Source organism: Lagopus leucura, unplaced genomic scaffold, assembly GCF_019238085.1.
Source record: "Lagopus leucura isolate 7727_CA_CO unplaced genomic scaffold, USGS_WTPT01 Super-Scaffold_100157, whole genome shotgun sequence".
Classification (NCBI taxonomy): Eukaryota; Metazoa; Chordata; class Aves; order Galliformes; family Phasianidae; genus Lagopus; species Lagopus leucura.
In genome coordinates this window covers 34,969,340-34,988,533 of record NW_024962334.1, presented here as the reverse complement: position 1 = coordinate 34,988,533, position 19,194 = coordinate 34,969,340, and the positions used below count along the sequence as shown (strand labels likewise).

At 42.6% G+C, this 19,194-nt stretch overlaps 1 protein-coding gene across 2 annotated transcripts in view; it reads right to left on the bottom strand.

Moving 5' to 3' along the window:
- Positions 1 to 206: 206 nt before the first annotated feature.
- Positions 207 to 19,194, bottom strand: part of LOC122189269 (amyloid beta precursor protein binding family B member 1 interacting protein) — a 59,420-nt gene continuing 40,432 nt past the window's right edge. Inside the window, exons 11-15 of one of the 2 annotated variants that reach the window (XM_042888241.1) lie at positions 8,873 to 8,971; positions 8,093 to 8,210; positions 4,954 to 5,051; positions 1,956 to 2,035; positions 1,075 to 1,215 (exon numbers count right to left, since the gene is read on the bottom strand). In XM_042888241.1, coding sequence (XP_042744175.1) covers positions 1,173 to 1,215; positions 1,956 to 2,035; positions 4,954 to 5,051; positions 8,093 to 8,210; positions 8,873 to 8,971 — 438 coding nt within the window. In that variant the 3' untranslated portion in view covers positions 1,075 to 1,172. Of the gene's footprint in view, positions 1,216 to 1,955; positions 2,036 to 4,953; positions 5,052 to 8,092; positions 8,211 to 8,872; positions 8,972 to 19,194 lie in introns of both variants that reach the window. The other variant, XM_042888240.1, reaches the window with a different exon arrangement.

Sequence of the window (19,194 nt, the reverse complement as noted above, 5' to 3'; positions counted from 1 at the left end):
TCAGGTATGAGATAAAGTCTTTATGAAGACAGACTACTCTTAGGTACACATTGAAGACAAATGTTAACGAAGAGATGACAACCTTGCTACTGGGGGGATGCAATTTTGAGTTTTGAGGTAAGAATTTTTCTTTATTGAAAATTAATCAAATAAATGAGATTTAAAGGCAGCAACAGGGGAGGGAAAAAAAAATATATATTTTTTTTTTTAAAGACAGGCTGCTTTTGGGGGAAAGAAAGGAGGGGGGAGGGTATCTTTTGATTGTGAAAATAAAATAGTGTGGGGTTTTCTAAAAGAGAACCCTTAAGGGGAAATCTGTTAAAAGGGACGATCCCACTTCTTAGGCACAAGACTGCTGTTGTGTGGTTTCCTTTGGTTCTAATTCTACAGAAGAGGAGCCACAGAAGTATGCGACTCACTGGCCAGCACTGAGTGCTGCTCCACCACAAGACGGAGTAGAAAGAGGCTGCAGCCAATTTCTGACATCCTGCTGCTGGGGGGTCATTAGGGTGTGTGGGGTGAGGAAGGAGCAGGTTGTGGGGGAAAGTGGGAGGCAGAGGGCACCTCCTCACTTCTTGGACCCCCCAGGGGGAACTCTCAGAGAATTCCTCTGGTGATAGGGCCTGATCCAGCACGACCTTCGGTGACGCAACAGCAGCTCTGGCTTAAAGTCCACCTGTCCTCACATCAGGAGCTGCCGCCCCTTTTCTTCTCCAGAGCTTTCATTAGGTCAGACATGAAATCTGCTTGCCTGCCTCCACCCCCGATCTGAGGCGGCCCAGCTGCTCTCGGCTCTCCGTCTTGTACCGCGTTCCCTTGCCTTTTTGGGGGAAGCGGCACGGGTTTCTTTGTCAGAGCTGGAGGCTTATTGGAGACGGGTGGAGGCGGAGGGGGTGGCGGCAGGTCTGCATTGCTGCTGCTGATGGATGGGGGTGGTGGCGGAGGCACAAAATCAGGAGGAGGTTCACAGAGGTCAGCTGGTGCTGGCGGTGGTGGCAAATTGAGCATCAGGGAAGGCGGTGGTGCCGGAAAGCTTTCTGGGTCTGTTAGGAAAATACCGCTGTCCCGTTTCACTTTGGAGGGTAGGACTGGTGAAGCACTAACAGCCGATGACCGCCGTTCAGGTGGAGGAGGAGGCTGCAGCGAGTTCCTCTTATTCAGCTGTTTCTGCCTCAGTGCTGGCGGTGCCAGGCCGGCTGCACTGATGTCATTTGCCTTAAGCAGAAGGAGTAAAAGAACAAAGTCAGTGGGTGTGTAAACTAATGGCACTGCCCAGACAGGGAAAGGAGGCACATTTTGCCTGAGGAATGCAAATCGTGTTTTGTTGCCCACAGAGCTCTGGCAGTGGAAACCTCCATGTTTAGGGCAGCACTCACTGTGTTTCTTTGAATGTTGTCCGTAGAAAATTAGTGCTTTTAAATTTTGAAAGAATTGCAGTTAGTGAGACATATAAAAATACTTTTTCAATGTTCCCCACGGCTGTTCCTTCTCTGAGAACATGAAAACCTTAAAGAAAATTCTGTGGTGGTTTTTTTTTTTTTTACATCCTGGGGAATACCAAACAAGATTTGAGGGCATAAAAAGCAGATACAGCTTTATTTCTTGTCACCACTGTACTACCATTTCCTGTTCTAACTGTGACTGTGGAGTCTCTGGATAAAGTTAAAAACATGAAGCCACCTCTCTGTACCAAACTCATTGCACACAACAGGAGTGGAAGGGGAGGAAGATGGACATACCTGGGATTTCAAGGTTCCTGTGTCCAGATTCACAGTGCCCATCACTGCGAGCACGGTGTGACAGGCACCCACCTGCAGAGCACTGCACCTCTGTGTAGGAGAGAGTGCTGCAGAGTGCTTGTGAAAGCTGCCTGCATCAGCTCTGTGCATGGCTACAGTGAAGGACTCCAGTGGGGAGCAGGCAAGGGGCTGGGAAGGGCTGGGCAAAACACTCACGCTCTCCTTCCAAAAGCAGCCAAATTGTCCCTGAGGCCACTGGGTTCCAGCCGTGTTCGCAAGGTCAAATGCTCCAATAGCTTTTTAAAGTAAAAAATGAATCAAACCATCCATCACACAAGTAAGGAAAAAACAGAATAGCTGTTTGTTATGGTTATGTTTGTTTTGGCAAATTATGATGTAGATTTTCTTTTAAATTGTGTTTGCTAGTTAACATCGAAGATAAATAAAGCCTTGGCAATATAAATAATATATAAATAATTGGCAATATCTGAACATAATTTTCTCTCTGATTTTTTCAGGTGGCAGTCAGTAGCTGTTGACAGTTACTATACAAACATGCTGTCTACTCTTGTAAACCTGGGGAGAAGCGTGCTTCCCTGGAAACATAAGCTTTCCACCACATTCATAGAATCACAGATTGTTTGAGTTGGAAGGGACTCCTAAAGGTCATCTTGCCCTGCACCCCTGGATGAACAGGGACATCTGCACTTGATCAGGTGCTCACAGCCCTGTCCACCTGACTTTGAGTGCCTCCATAGACGGGGCACCCACCATCTCTCTGGGCATCCTGTGCCTTATCACCCTTACTGTAAAAAGCTTACTTATATATTCTTAGTTTGAAACCATTTCTCCTTGTCCTATCACAGCAGACCTTGCTAAAGAGTCTGTCTCCTTTTTTACAGCTCCCTTGTAGATACTGAGCCTTCTCTTCTTCAGGCTGCACAGCCCCAGCTCTCTCAGCCTGTCCTCATAGGAGAGTTGTTCCATCCCTCTGGATGCACCTCAACAGGTCTGTATCTCTCCTGTACTGAGGAATGCATATCTGGACACAGTACTTCAGATGAGCCTCACCTCACCAGAGTGGATGGGCAAGATCACCTCCCTCACCCTGCTGGCCACGCTTCTTTTGATGCAACCCAGGGTACAGTTGGCTTTCTGGGCTGCGAGAGCACACTGCTGGCTCATGTCCAGTTTGCCATCCAGCCCGGGTCCTTTTCAGCAGAGTTGTGCTCCATCCTTATCTCCCCCTGCTTGTACTGATAGTGGGGGTTGCCATGACCCAGGTGCAACACCTTGCAGTTGGATATGCTGAACCTCATGAGGTTCTCTGCCAATGCTCAAGCCATTCACTTCTAGTTATGCTGATTTACTAGTTTAAATCCAGCAAGCTTAGAGCTCCAGCTACAGCTCAGTCTACCCTTAAAGATTTCAAATGAACCCTCCGATCCCAGGTTTATAGAAGCTACGAGTTTTTGCAAGTGAAAAGCACTCTACTGCCCAGCAGTCAGCAGTCCTAATTTTGGCATTAACCATACATAACAAGCTTGCCTTCTCTTGCTCTCACTCATTCATTAAAAAGAAGGAAGTAAACAAGACACTGAGGAGGAGGAGGGAACCACTGGCTGAGTTCCGAGAACACAATCTATTCCAGAGGAAGTAAGGTTCAGAGCAGAGAAACAGATCTTTTGAAAGGAGGAAGTCAGACAGAAAGAAGTATATGACACACAGAGGAGGAGGCAAAAATTCTAGGAATTGAGTTCCACACGTCCTATGCACTTAATGCATGATGTAAGGATATCACTGATAACCTTCCATCAAACAAACGGCATTTTTCTGTACAACACATAAATACTTTTGAAATCCTCATGCTCTATTCTGCTGATATTTTTTACAGACAGAAATGGAGCAAGCATGTAAAATCTGAAACTTAACAAAAGAATGCTGTTAGGGTTTGCTGAAAACATGTTTTCCCTTACTTAGAATCATAGAATCATAGACTCACAAGGTTGGAAACGACCTACAAGATCATCCAGTCCAACCGTCTCCTCATCACCACTGCCTCCACCAGCACTAAACCACATCACACAGCACGTCGTCCAGACGCCTCTTGAACACCGCCAGGGACGGCGACTCCACCACCTCCCTGGGCAGCCATTCCAGTGCCTGAACACTCTCTGAGAGAAAAAGTTCTTCCTTATGTCCAACCTAAACCTCCTCTGATACAGCTTGCGGCCATTACCCCGTGTCCTGCTCGTTGCCTGGAAGAAGAGGCCAAATCCCTCTTCACCGCAGCCTCCCTTCAGGAGTTGTAGAATGCAGTGAGGTCTCCCCTGAGCCTCCTCTTCTCCACACTGAACAATCCCAGCTCCCTCAGCCGCTCCTCATCAGCCCTGTGCTCCAGACCCCTCACCAGTTTCGTTGCCCTTCTCTGGACATGCTCCAGGACCTCAACATCTTTCCTGTAGTGAGGAGCCCAAAACTGAACACAGTGCTCGAGGTGCGGCCTCACCAGAGCTGAGTACAGGGGGATGATCACCTCCCTGCTCCTGCTGGCCACACTATTTCTAATGCAGGCCAGGATGCCATTGGCCCTCTTGGCCACCTGGGCACACCGTCGGCTCATGTTCAGCCAAGCATCAACCAACACCCCCAGGTCCTTCTCTTCTTCACACTCATCCAGCCACTCATCCCCAAGCCTGTAACACTGCATGGGGTTGTTGTGCCCAAAGTGCAGGACCCAGCACTTGGCCTTGTTGAACCTCATCCCATTCACCTCAGCCCAGCGGTTCAGCCTGTCTAAATCCCTCTGAAGGGCCGCCCTACCCTCAGGCAGATCGACACCACCTCCCTTCTTCACACATCAGCTTTTTTCTTTTTTAACATGCACATCCTCAGCTGTGCGGACTCCCTGAGGCCATCCTAGCAGGCACATTCCTATTCCTGTTGTATGAACTCACAGCTTTGTTCTGCAGAATGAAAGTGGCAGATGGCTGTCCCTTCACTTCCAGCTGATGGCTCCTTGGCTTTTGTGCAAAGGGCACTGTTTGCAGGGTGTAAAGCAGAAGGAGGAGCCAGCTGCCCTGCTCAAAATCAAATCCTTGTCACAACTGCACATAGGTACTTTGAGAAGGGAAGACATTGGGTAGAGAAAACCGGACTTGGAGAACTGGTTCATAGGTGACACACAAGTAGTGCACTGCTCGTAACTGCTCACCTGAGCCTCTGGTGGATCCACTTTCTTCTGAGTCTCTGCAACTTCCGCACTGGAGGGAAGAATGACCCGGGGAATCTGTCCATTTGCCTGAACAGCTCCTGTGACAAAATGGAGGAGGGAGGGGAAAGGTTACACCCTTGAACCCTTAGTTGTGGTACTACCCACAATCAGTGGATAACAAACTAAGAAAAAGGTTATTAAAAGCCTTTACAACTTCCACAAAGGAACCACTTATTACAGGTGTTAAGTAATTCAGTAAAATCCATGAGGATGTCTTTTCTACTTCAGGCTTGTTTTGCAACTTTTCATACTCAACTCATTTCCTTAGGAAAATAAACATGACAGATATTAGCTTTACCTGTCCACATGTCTCCATGATTGTAGCTGATAAACCTATAGGAAAAACAAGTAGAGGAACTATGGAGACATGTGGCAGAAATTACCATGGTGCATAACTACAAATGGAGATCCTTTCCTTTTGACTACTGTGAATGGTGATTTCAGAGGAGGATAGCCTGGGCTGACACAGAAGTAGAGCAGGGGAGCTGGCTTTGGAAGAGAAGCTACATAGAAATCAAACAGGCATAGCTAAAGTCACTCTCCAGCCTTCAGCTGTTTAAATATCTATCTATTTCAGAAGAGCACTTTGAAATCTGTGGTGTGTGCTGTACTATTAACTACATTTTTGTTTTTTATCACGTTTTTCCCTTTAGATTAGAGACTAAAAGTGCCATCGTTTCCTATCAGTAAGTTATGACTGCTGAGGAGTTGAAGTACTACAGATGGGCTGATCTATTTTCTTTCCTAAATGAGCTAACAGGTCTGAGCCTTTCGTCCCATCTGGAATCATGGAAGGTTTGTGAACCTCACTGAATTCTCAGATTAGCAAAATTCTGGAAGCTTGCTAAACTAAAGCTCTGCAAAACTTCTGCATACTATTAATGTGTTTGTAAAGGATATAAACAAATGGCTTGTATATAAACATCTGACCCTTGTCAGATGGTGTAACTGAATGTGAAAAAACATAAAAATTGTGGTTTTAATTAAGGAAGAAATTCCCCAGCCTCTGTATAGTCTGATGAGGATTAAATAAACTCTCCAGTTTAGTCTGGGCTATATGGAAGCCGAACATATCAAAGTAGTAGATAGTGTTTGGTGTCTAAATATGCACATTTGCTAATCTTAATGACTGCTTTAAACTCCATCATAATTTACAGTTCTGAGGTCCAGTAAAGTTCCACTCTTGTGATTTCTGGACACAAATGAACCCTTAACTGTCTGCAGTATAAGTACAAGCAGTTTTAATATTAACATGTAGTTTTCTGATTAGCAAAGAGGTTCTGTGATTATGATAGGAAATACAATAAATTATTTTCATTGCCATGCTTGCAAACCACACAATTGACAAAAAAGTAAGACAAACTCTGCATTGTATTCAATTTACTAGGGTTATATTGGCTTCAGGGGACAACAGGTCTGAAGTCCTTGTGTTTCATGCCTGTGCCTACATGCCATCCAGCATATTTAATCCTAAGTACCATTTAGATCATACTGACTGCAGTCTCAGTTTGCTGAAGGACTGGCAGGGAAGTTAAATAGCAAGGTGAAATCAATCTTGTGGCTGTAAGTGCTCAGCAGAAGGAGATGCTCATCCCTGGTTTCAGAGGGCAGGCTCTCAAGCAGAGCGAATTATCATCACTCTGCAGTTCTTCTGTTGCCTGTAGCAGAGCAGGAGGTTGGGCTCCACGCTGCTCAAAGGCACTTTTGCCTTCAGTGATACTGAAATTTAACTCAGTGAAATGAGGCAAATAGAGCTCCACATTAGACACTGCAAGGTGTAGTGCCTTACCTGGCAAACACAGTATACTAGAAAACTCCATTTCTTAAACAGAAGCCAACAACTGCTCACAGTCAGACAGTTAAGGTTATAACATGATAGTTGGGAATCAGGTTTCATAAAAAAGCAGTAATGACAACTGTAAGACAGCAAGAATCACACTTACTTGCCTCCATTAGAATGTTAATGATCCTTCAAAGACATTTTCATAGAGACAACATACATGGCTAAGATCTTTCCAGGCTGCTTAACTACCTAATGGGATCCATTAGTTGAGATTAGCAGTATATTTTATGGCCACACGTCATTTTCCTGGATTCTAGTCAAGATCTCAATTTATACAAATACGCATGAACAATATTAGACCTTGATCCTGTCCCTATCCAGCATGACCACAGCACCAGCATGAAGCTCCTCTGGCTGGCCACCTCTCTTCTGCCATCAACACCAGAACACAATGTGCTCCAAGATTCTGTCCCACCCATTCTCACTGCAGCACCCATGTGTGGCTAACAGTCTGTCACTAACTCTTTCTACCACAAGTGGGCATTTATTAGCCTGATTTGACTGCAAAGCAAATGTACTTCTTCCATTGTACTGAGAAAAGGCAAACTGAGACCTTTGAGAGGTGTTCATAGGGTTTTGATCTGTAGTAGCACACATTAGACACCAGATAACTAGTGGAATAAGTAGTGCCCAACACTGATTTTGACTTTGACTGTCTTTATGGACACAGGTACTCCACCAGCACATCCTTCCAAAAAAGCAATCATTAAAACATCAATGCAAGTTACAGCTAGTACCATGCACTGTTTCATCTGTGCAATAATACAATGGGTAACAGTAAACTGATGAAGCTACTAGAAAAGTAAAGGTAGAGAATAACACAGTGCTTTCCTCCTTTGTCTCCTCTTCTTCACACCCAGTCTGTTATCAGGCAAATGAGCAAAAGGCTAAGAAAAAGAAGGGTTCACCCTGACAGTCCCTTTCTGAAATGACAGTTCTCAGAACAGCCCTCTCACACCTTTTACTCACTGAAGGAAAAGCTGCAAAAAGAAAAATACCTAATTAAATTGTACAGATTTAAATTGACCTTTACTGGGCTGTCTGTACTCTTCCAATTGTAATTTCAAAATGAGGGCTCTGCAGCTAGCTGGTTATAGGTCAGAGCTACACTGAGCTGTCTAGAACTAGATATTATCTTGCTGAATCCATGGACAATTTTCTGAACAAAGATTATGTCCAACGCTGATAATTAAGAGAGCAATAAATGCGATTTCCACTGCTCTGAAAGCATGGTACCTGCTGATAAGGATCCTGTGGGGGCAGCTGGTTCCACGGTCCCTTGATTTGTCCACCGAGAAGACAAGCCAGCTTTCTTCACTGCACATTTGTAATTATCATATAACGTCTTGCCATACTGCAAAACAATCAAAACAATACAAACAAGCATGGCATTAGGCTTGAAATAAGTCAACCATTCATTTTGCTTTTCGACAGCTTTTCTAACTCCACTACCTCCTTGTTTAGTTTTGCTAAAAAGCACCTTTCAGCAAGTGGAGCCCCTATTTCTGTACAGGACCATGCGGAAAGCATCTCCCTAACATCACAATAAAACAGGAATCCCCATCACTATGATCAAATGCAGTCATACTGATATCATTCTCTCTTTTTTTTTTGCATTTCACTATCTGTAAACATCTTGAAATTTGGCTTTAAATCCAACCACGCTCAATAGATTATCTCTTTTTATCTCTCATCAATTTGGGTAGAAGTGTCTGAAATACGTCACAGCTGGACTGAACAGAATTCACACAACTTGATCCATGGCATTATATACCAGATGACTGGAGTGAGTTTTATGAGTAGGAACTTTATAGCTGCGGAATTCACACACTGATAGCTGGAATACAGGAACATTCAGCAAAGCCATGCTGGTAATGCCCTTCTGCTCTTTCTTCCTATGGTACAATCAGCATGAACACACACGTCCACTCTTGTCACAGTATCTCCAATTGAGATGATAACACGACACAGGATTTCACAGAAAATATATTTAAGTAAATATACTTTTAATCTCACCTTGGCAATTCTTATTCCTGTTACCCACTGATGCAGGGTGGCTCGATCATCACAGCATAAGTATTTGATATATTGTGACTCCTTTTGAATCTGGGGATGCTGTAAGATATCAGTTCACAAAATGATACAAATGCAAACATCACATCACAGTGTAAACTACACAGTGACCTCACTGAAAACGCTGCCTGTAGGCATCCTGTTAACATGAAGATTACTTGAAAGAAAAAGAAGCAGCAAAAAGAACAAGTAAGAAAACATGAAAAAGATGGTGGTCGTGAACTATACACGAATTACCATTGGCAACACTTGACCGAAAGAACTTTAATGTACTGTAGCATGAACATAAGGGCTACAGAAATCTAATAGTGAAGAAATCTATGTAGTGAAGAAGTGCCATGGTTCAAGGTCTAGTGCTCAATGTACAAACACCAGAACAAAGTATGTTTTCCATTGCTGTTTGTCATACATAAAGCATCCAGACAGAAACTGAACATAATTAGATCCCACAAGGCGTGTTAAATTTGGATAAGCATAACCTCTCAGCAGAAACAGATCTTTCCTTCTAATTCACTGCCCTACTTTAGGCCTAGACAGAGCTTCCTACACATTTTTATTCTGCTTTACTCTCTGTTTGCTGATAGTTTTGTCAAAATGCCACATGCTCGAGGCAGAAGATTATTAATACAACACTATCAGAAGTAACCATTTCCATTTGTTTGTATCAAAAAACTGAACAGTTTCCAGAACAGAACCCAGATTCTCTTCCCCTTACTGCTCAGTGTAGCAGTGATATGTTATGATGAATTGCTGCAACTCAAAGACCCCAAAATGCCATGCTGTTTGCCTGCCTGAGACTGAACATCTTCTCTAGGACTTGGAAGGAATTTGCTTCATCTGCTATAGCAGGGATGGCTGCAGGTCTTCAATAGCACGAATGGGATGTTCTACTGCCATCTCTTGATTGCCATCTCTTGATATACAAGGAAAATAAAGAGATAAGAGGCTTCCTTATCCCTCCTTTCTGCATTCATTTCTATTTAAATTGCCATAAATTGTAAGTGCACAGTTAGTGAAATCTTGCAAATACACAAAACTGCAGCAAAGTATGCTCTGAGGATTCACTGCAGTCAAAACACTCAATATGTCCCTTCCAACCAGTGGCCACGACTTGCCACACACACATCATTAAACCCCAGATAGGAGCAGAGCTTCTAGCCCCATGGGACCAGCACAGCACAGGCAGAGCAGCCACCAGCTCAGGCTGGCAAGGTGCTGGTATGGCACAGAGGGAGCAGACACATGTCCACTAGCAGATGTCTGCTGGTGGCAGGGCTGGCCCCAGGGCTGATGCCAAACCCTGGCCATGGCTGGGTGGTACCAGGGTTCAAAAGCAGAACTGAACGCAGAGGTTTTGCTCCTCAGCCACACGCCCCTGCTCCTGCCTCAGCAATGCAGACACCAGGCTTCCTTTCCTTGTGCTGAACCAGCCTTGACATGACTCAAAAAAGGAACTGAAGCCATGTTACCATGTAACCCAACAGTGTGCAGTATGGCCTCACATGCAGCGTGAGGACATGGGAGGCTGTGGTACGTGCCCACAGAGCTGGACAGCATTGCTGCCAAAGCCCTGTGTCATCACTGCATGGAGTAAGAGTGAATACATCAGGGAGGTAAGTGAAGAAGGTAAAACAAAGAGATATTACTCTCAAGGGGATTGGCAGTAACAGATGTGTCCCAAGGAACAATCACAAAAAGGTAACTGTATGCAGGCACTTCTCTGTGCAGCACCAGACATCCCATGGAGGCAGGTTACATTACCACCAACAGAGAAACGGGGGATTCCAACAAAACACTGCAATCCTGGGAAAATTCAACTCCTCCAGCACCTTTTAAAAAGTACTCAGCAATTTTGCTCCAGTGTGCAAGGTCCTATTGAGTCCAGTAGATGGCACCCAAAGCTTTCAAATTTGAGAAGACAAGGATTTCTTTTCCCTTTTCCTGACAGCTAAATCCAATGGGTCTATGTGACTCCTGACATTTTCAAACACCACACGTATCTTCAACAGGCTTTTACTAAAAGAAAAAATAAATAAAATAGACACCTACACTTCAACATGCAAAAATATTTGGAAGAAAGTGCACACTATATAAACACGGCAGAGCAGGATATGGCATAGGGCAAGCCAGGTCAAGGTGCTGCATAGACCTGCCAAAGGATATGCAGCTGTGGAGCTCTGAAGGGCTGCAGTATACCTTGCCTCTGGGCAGCCTGCCTAAACCCCATTCACAACAACACCCACAGTGTAAGATTAAAGGTCTGTGAGCCCAGTATCCTGGTTTGACACCAGCCACAAATGGATGCTGAGGAAAGAGGAAGAGCAAGACAAGAACATATCCATAATCCTTCTCCAGACAATCCTTAGCTGCAAGTATTTTCACAACAAGGGGTTTTCTGAGCAGAATGTGGCTTCCTTGTATTTAGATTATTTAAGGGATTTCCCCTCCAGCTACTACTTCAGCTTCTTCTCAAGCTCAGGTGGAATTTTGGCTTCTGCAACACCTTTCAGCAATAATTTTCCCAGATCTGCTGTGCACCTGATGAAGAAACTTCTTTTGTTCTGAATCTTAATGCAAACCAGCTTCATTTATTGTTCATGCTTTGGAAGAGACACCAAATAGCTGAGCCCTAGCCACACTTCTCTGTGCCACTTCTGAGCAAGAGATGTACACCATACTGCTGGCAAGTCATCTGTTTTCCAGTCTGCAGACTGATAACCTACATGGTGCTCATTCTTCAGGTCAGGCATTCCCTTCCTTTGCTCACTCTTCTCCATGTGTATTGCATTCTCATTGAATTTAGAGACCCAGAACTGCACAGATGAGGGAAAACTATGGGATGGCAATGTGCTCTGTTCAGCATCTACGCCTCTCCTAATTATTCCTAACATTTGTTTTACATACCTAAATGCAACCGAACACTGAAATGATGCTTTTGAATGGCACAAGTCAGCACAAAGCCAGTAATTTCATAAGTGAAGCTCTGTTTGCTTTGGTCTTTGTCTCCATACACATCACTGTGCATACCTAGTCTATATTATTTAGACTGTGTTATTTAAGCTGCATTATTTAACCTCCGTCCCATACAGTCCTTCCGGAATTCTTTGGTCTGCCCTTTCCTTGACACTCAGAGTAATGTAACACCATCAGCAAACTTCCTCACCTCACAACTTCCTGAGTCTATGAACATTTTGGAACTGTGGGATTATTGCTGCTTTGAGAAGCTGAGAAAGAACTGTCAGTGAACAAAGCTAACAAATCTGGCTCTAGACAACATGAGAGCTATTTACTTCCAACCTATCCCTTTACTAGCTATCACCTCCACCATGCAATCCATCTTAACTACTGACATCTACTATGGGACTTATTCCAAATTACCCCAATCAGCAACTGTGATTAAATGCAGTCCCAAGTACATGCTGGTATTTAGGGTCCACACTAGCAAGCTGCTTCACATCCATCTCTCACAAGGAGGGATAAACACTTTAAAGCCTTGCAGACAGTCTGCATCTTAGCGTTCCTTTCAAGGAAAGGCTGGATGTTGTGTTGAGAGACATGGTTTAGTGGGAGCTATTGGGAATAGGCGAATGGTTGGACTGGATGATCATTTAGGTCTTTTCCAACCTTGGTGATTCTATGATTCTATGATCTGTAAGATTAGCTAAGGGCTGTAAGGGCTCTCACTTTCTCAGAAGGACAGGTGCATCAACACCAGCTCTTTTTGCACATGTAACTTTACAGATTACATATGAAATGCAAATCTGTAGCGGCTTCATAGCCTGCTGAAGCTGACAGGAAATATCCCCATTCTTTTTCCTCAGCTTTGGATCAGGTCTAAGGAGAACTGTTGCATGCTGCAGTGCAGAGGCTGCTGTGAGCAAGGCCTGACCAGGGGATCATACACAGCAGTGCCAAGCTTCATACTGAAAGGTGCCACCTGTAAAAGCTGATTAGAAAGTGGCCCATCTGGAGGCATTTGTCTTCATTTTTTAGCCATACTAAAGGCAACTTTGGACTGGAAAGTACAGTGTTTCAGCCAACCACAACCACCACAGTATCCTGCTAGCTTGGGCAGAATTGGGTAGTGAAATTCCTCTGGCAGCACAAAATGGCAGATGCCTCTGCTGCTGACACCGACCTTTACAAGCTCAAATCTCAGCTGCAGCATCTGCAGGTCACCACAGTATCTATCAGATAGTACAGAAAAAGTACAAATGAGTACATTGCTGACTCATGGCAATCAACTCAATGAACAAGAACACCTCTAAATGAAAATTTGGTGTGAAGATCCAAATAAGCCAGTTTCCTCCTCCTTTCACAGCTCCTGCATTTCTGGACAGTTGTTTAGTACAGCACACACAGGTAAGGAGCTCTGGTACAACACGCGCCTATTGTTGCAAAACTAGTTTCACAGACCCTGTGAAATAACCTCCATGTGAGCATAACAGAGGCCACAGCACTATCAATCATGGCTGAGCCATGTGAGAAATACTGTATTTTCAGACAAAGTAATGCTAACCTCAGTACACCACAGCTTACATATTTCACACGTAGAGAAAGATCAATAATCTTGTTACACAGTGCATACTGTGTCCTGAAAAGGTCACTAAAATCGTCTGACAGCAAAGTGAAAACATCTCTGGAAAGGTTTATCACCTTTGCCTCTGAGAGAGGCAGCACCACAGCAAATTAGAAAAGACAAATGTTTAAGAAGTAATCATCCCAGAAGTCACAGTATGAATGAAATGTACACGTAGAAAGAGACTCCAAAATTTCAGCTATGGGAAAAAAAAAATTGTCCAACAAATAATGTGGTGAAATACAGAGTCACCAAGGTATTTTTTTCTCTGTTGATGTCAAAGCTCTTAATAATGATGAATGAACAGCATCTTCAGTACTCCATAGCTAGAGAAACAGACACAGGCAGAGGTCTGGCCTAGTTTTCACAAGTGTTGGATGCTTGTCCAGACACTTAATAAGGACTGAGCACCTCAAATGTCAGGCTGCAAAAAGATGTGCCAGGTTCCTCCCAGGAAAGCAATTGAATGGGTTTGGAACAGAATCTAGTGCTCTCCCCTCACCCACTGTCTCCAAGTGTCCACTGCCCAGGGACAAAGAAAGAAGCACTTGAATACAAAAAGCTTATTTCCTGGAGACATTTTAAAAAATATTTGTGCACAGATTGCAATTTCAGATATTGCATTTTCAGATATAAATTCTTTGCTTTAGGAAAAAAAAGAACATATTGAGAACCTGAAGAAATGGGAACTGAAAAATGTGGTTTCTACGGGTATATCCCAAAGCAAATGACTAAAAGTGGTCAGGTCACGTGTGGATGAAATCAGAGATTGTCCTGATAAAATTTTCTTTTTAGTTTCACCTTCCAACACTAAAGATGAAAAGTAAACTGAAGTTATTCAGGCATCTCATTGGATTTTTTGACCCAAAATATATGGATCATTGCTTAGTCTTTGAGGCAGAAACAGCAGCCAGAAGCATAAAAACAGCGACTAGTTTTGGATCAAAAGCCTTGGCGTTAGGCCAGCTCTCCAAACACTCCATGATTTTTAATATCTTTTTATAAAATATAAATATATAATTATATATATATTTAATATATATAATATTTATTATTATTATTATATAATATATAATTAATTATATTTAAATAATATTAATTATAATTTTAATTTATATTTATTTAAATTTAATTTATTTTAATAATATTAATTATAATTATTAAATATATAAATTATAATCTTTTTATAAAAATTATTAAAAATAAAAATATTTTTAATACCTTAACTTCTCAGCAAGGCCGAGTTGTTCCTAATTCAAATGACTGCAAGCAGAATTAATACTCAGCACCTTTCAAAAACCACTCCAGAGCGCTTCAAATTTGCTGTTAAATTTGTCTGCTGTTAAATTTGCCCTAATTCTGATGCTATGCACTCCTTGCACTAAGATGAGCAGGTTTAAATTAGCTTTTGAAGACCTATGTGAACTGTATCAATAAAACTCTGCTGTAAGGAAACTATTCTTCTGACCTCCATTTCTCTAATGACTAAGGCAATATTTTTAGTTCATTAAAAATACATCTAATAGCCCTGTAACAAAAATATTGCTTTATACAGCAAATCATATTTTCAAAATATATTATAAACCTTTCTTCACTGTCCTTTCCCCATTCTCATTCTTGCTGCTATTTTTGCATTTATCTTACAGAACTGTTCACATGTACCAGGACTGGAAATCTGCACATCTGAAAGTGTTCTGTAATAAATATTTCTGCTTTTCTTTTTAGTTTATCTAACAATTAATTTTACTCTGAAATACCTTAAACATTCTCACTCATGTAACAGTTTCGTAATCTTTCGCATAAAGAAAAATTTCTGTATCCTTGTCTTCCATGCTAGCCATCTGTTCTACACTACTGCCTCTGAGTAGTGTACTCTGAGAATGCTCACCTTCTACCTTCTTAACTGTCATTGTGCTGAATGCATCATGCACGTGACTCGGTCTGCTCTGCAGCTTACAGGGTGTGAGAGAGGAGGGAATCAGCAGTGGAGTGACTAAATTCTAAATTAGCTGCTGGAATGACACTGCTGCTGCAAACAGAAGCTATTCCTCTTGAAAATTCACTTCCCAAATCCTGTCAAATATTCATTTTTTAAAAAGGTTAGTAGCTTCCAAATGACACCAGGAAAACTTAGCTGCTTAGACTGCACAGGAAAAATGTACCCAGCTGTGGAAATAGAAAATGATTTGCCTTTGTCTCAGTTTATCCCCAGGAAACCAATTTTTTTTCATCCTAGATTAATTCAGCATTATGCACCATTACCTCCAGATTACTCAAGCACAACCAGCACCAATAAACTATAATTAAATTCACTCTTTGTCACAGGCACATCAGACTGACTAAACCAGCAAATTTACATATAGATTACCTTGCTATTTGTCTTTGAAAGATTTTTCAATATGGTATGACAAAACCAGCTCCTGGACTGGTGTACACACACATGCTGCACAAAATGGAGATTATGCTAGAATTTCTGCTCAGTGCAATGGATGCTGTTAGGAGGAAGATGAACAGACTCCTTCCTTCATGATGAATCTCTTGGTTTTGAGGGCTTTCAACTTCAAAATACAAAAGCAATCCCAAAAGGTCTTATCTATTTCCACAGCATCCTCCAGATAACATAGTAGACAGTGAAAGCGAAGACCTATTGGGAATCCATGTATAAAAGTTGGCTTTTGTAAATGCAGAGGATACTGTGAAGAACCAAATGGCTCCAACTAGCACTCCTGCTGTGCACAGCGTGGCAGATTATTTTTTCTGCGAAGGAGGGAGGTTTCTCTTCCCTCTCTGCTTCTCTCCAGCAGCGTCTAGTGCTCTCTGCAGGGTTGCAGACAGCCGTGTAGAGAATGAGGGAAGCTCAGAAACTGTTTTCAGTGTGCTGAGGGGTTTGTCTTTTGGTTTGTGTTTTCTATGTATGGGACTTTGGGGGATCAGCGTAGAACAATCCATACAGACCAAGTAGCTGCTGGGAAACATCACAGTTTTTCGAGCTTTGTAGTTGCCCCAACACCTAATGATTCTTGAAAGCCAAGTCCGTTGCAGCCTCCATGCCAGGCCATGCTCTCATCCTGGGGACCCAGCCGCATATGTTCCGGTTTGCTGCACAGGAACAGCCAAAGGTGACCCCTCTCTCTGACAGCACTGAGCCAGCTGTGCTTTTCAGTTGCTCCCAGCTGGGCTTTCCACTGCCTTAAAGGAGCTGGCAGGAGGAAATAGCTGCTTTGTTCAGTTGCTGCAGCTGTCTCCTGAGTGGTTCTGAAAAAAAAGCACCCATATAGGTTCAGCAAAGTGCCCTGTCTTTTACTGATGGTCAACGTGGTGTGCTTTTGAATTGGTTCTGTTGCACCATCATCTCCTTAGTGTCTTTATAGTTAAGGAATAAGCAAAAGTTCTGCATTTTAAGTCTGAGGTACAGCTGGCATAACAGCACAAAACAATAGGCCAGGAATGCTCAGAATTCATCACACTTCTCTGCTTGTAAGATGAACAACCTACAGAATAGATCTGCAGCCCAGAACACATATATGAGCTAGTTCAAAATACCTTGTTCAGATACAACATCAGAGGTTGCAAAATCTACACTGGTTTCTGTTTTAAGTATTAAAGCAACCTGCCCATGATATGCATGATCTCCTTGTTGTTACACTAGCATCTCACCCCACCTGGCATCTGCTAATTAACTCAAGTATGAACCACTGAAGTTAAAATTAGAGGGCTGGATTAAAAACAAGCCAATGAGTAAACAGGACATAGGGAGCTACCTGCTCATAGGCTCTGTGACTATGGGCACATGTTGTGTGTTGTTAACTGGGACAGGCACTAAAACCAAAGGTTCACTCTATATATGAGACCTCTCACCTGACTGTTAGCCTACAAAGAAACTAGAGAAAAAGCTCACATCCTGTTTATAAAGATCAAGGTGTATTCAAAGTATTCAAAGAAATGGAGACACTGGGGAGAAAGCCCACGTAGTTCAGGGCAGTGTCAGACATCTCTGACACTGGAGATCTCATCATTCTAGTCAAAACCAAGCTACTAGTGTTAGCTGTGTTTAACATTATTTCCAGCGCTCTTCTTTCCCAGAAACTCTGATTATACCTTGCACTGCAAAAATGACAGGAATGCTGTGCTCATTCTCATAATATCTCTTGAGGACTCTTCTCTCCACAAACACATATAAATGACAAATGCTGGGAGTTAGTCAAAAGAAATATTCTTTCTTTTCTGCCTGATAATATGAAACAGGATCTATGGAGGCAAGTACAAATGGTACTGGTTTTAGATCAGTTATTTGTTAAGAGGTCTCATTCAAATAGGGGCTAGAGGAAAAGAAGGGATGCTTCCTTCAAGCATGAGGTCATATTCAACCCCAGATCTGACCGCTTCTCATTTACTGCCCTCTGAATGAAAGAGCAGCATTTCTCCTCCTCTTTAAGTAAGAAAGCAAATAAACTTAACCAGTAGGGTCAGAAATAAATACAGTAGCTTTACAGCTCAGTGCTCAAATCAGGGAGATTATGTCAGGTTTAAAATTCACCAGAACCTTCCACCTAGCACAGAAGCAACATACTGCTGAAGTTGCTAAGTCCCTGTACTTCTCCTGAACTACAAAGTATAAGCTGGGCTCTTTCCTGTAAGCTGGGCAGTTTCTTTTATTAAGTTTGAAATACAGCAGAAGTATTAACTTGGTTGATTACTGCTCACTGCTTTGAGAGTGGTTCCTAAAGAGCTACTCATTATCCTCAGTAAGCAACAATCCTATGTAAAATGCAGTAGTACATTGCTATTCAAAAACATTTTGACCGATGTTACAGCATGTTGAAGACTATGGATTAACCTATTTTCCAAAATTTGAATATCTCCTTTGATTCACAGCCATCCTCAATGAACAGCTAGCATGGGCTGTTGCTGCTGCCCTTCCAATGACTTTCCTCCACTTGCTTTAAAGATAATCTTCTGCTGCCAACACAAACAAGCAACTGGAAGAGAACCTCTGCAGACCTCACTGCCCTGAGACACACTCTGGAGAATGGAAGATCTGTAAGAGATAGCATTGCAACTGTGCTGTGGAGGAATTTCTATCTGGATTAGATTGAGCTGAGCATGCACATTCCTTCAGAATTACCAGGTTAGAAGCAAAATGAAGGCAAATGTTTACCTATTACATCTCTTCCCTATTGCTCACTGCACCAGTATGCCCAAGTATTGTATTCCATACTCAGAACTTCATTCTTGAAATACAACAGGATGAGAAGTGTCGCAAGGATGATGGTTTGTTTTCCTTGGACATCTCAGAAGAGGTGTCTCCTCTTCCTCCAAGGGAAATATTTTGGCAGACTTCCATGTGAAAACAGACAGAAACAAAATGTGACTAAGTGCAATAAATGGCTTTACGTCCTTCTCTACATACTTCTGTATCGCCAAACAACCAAGCAGAGAGATCAACATTTAACTTTGTTCTTTCCCTCAGTCCACAGACCTCAAGTTGTATCATATCCTCAGCTCCAACTGAAGAGAAGGATATGACAGAACTCATCACAGCTGAAAGTCTTCAAAATGGTATAAAATGAACTTAAAGCATAGAAATATGAAACTCTCCATTTCATCACTCTAAGAGAGCCCCTCCAGGTGGGAGGCTTTCACTTTTGAAATAACAGAAGATTTGAAGATACCAAAGCTTGCTTAT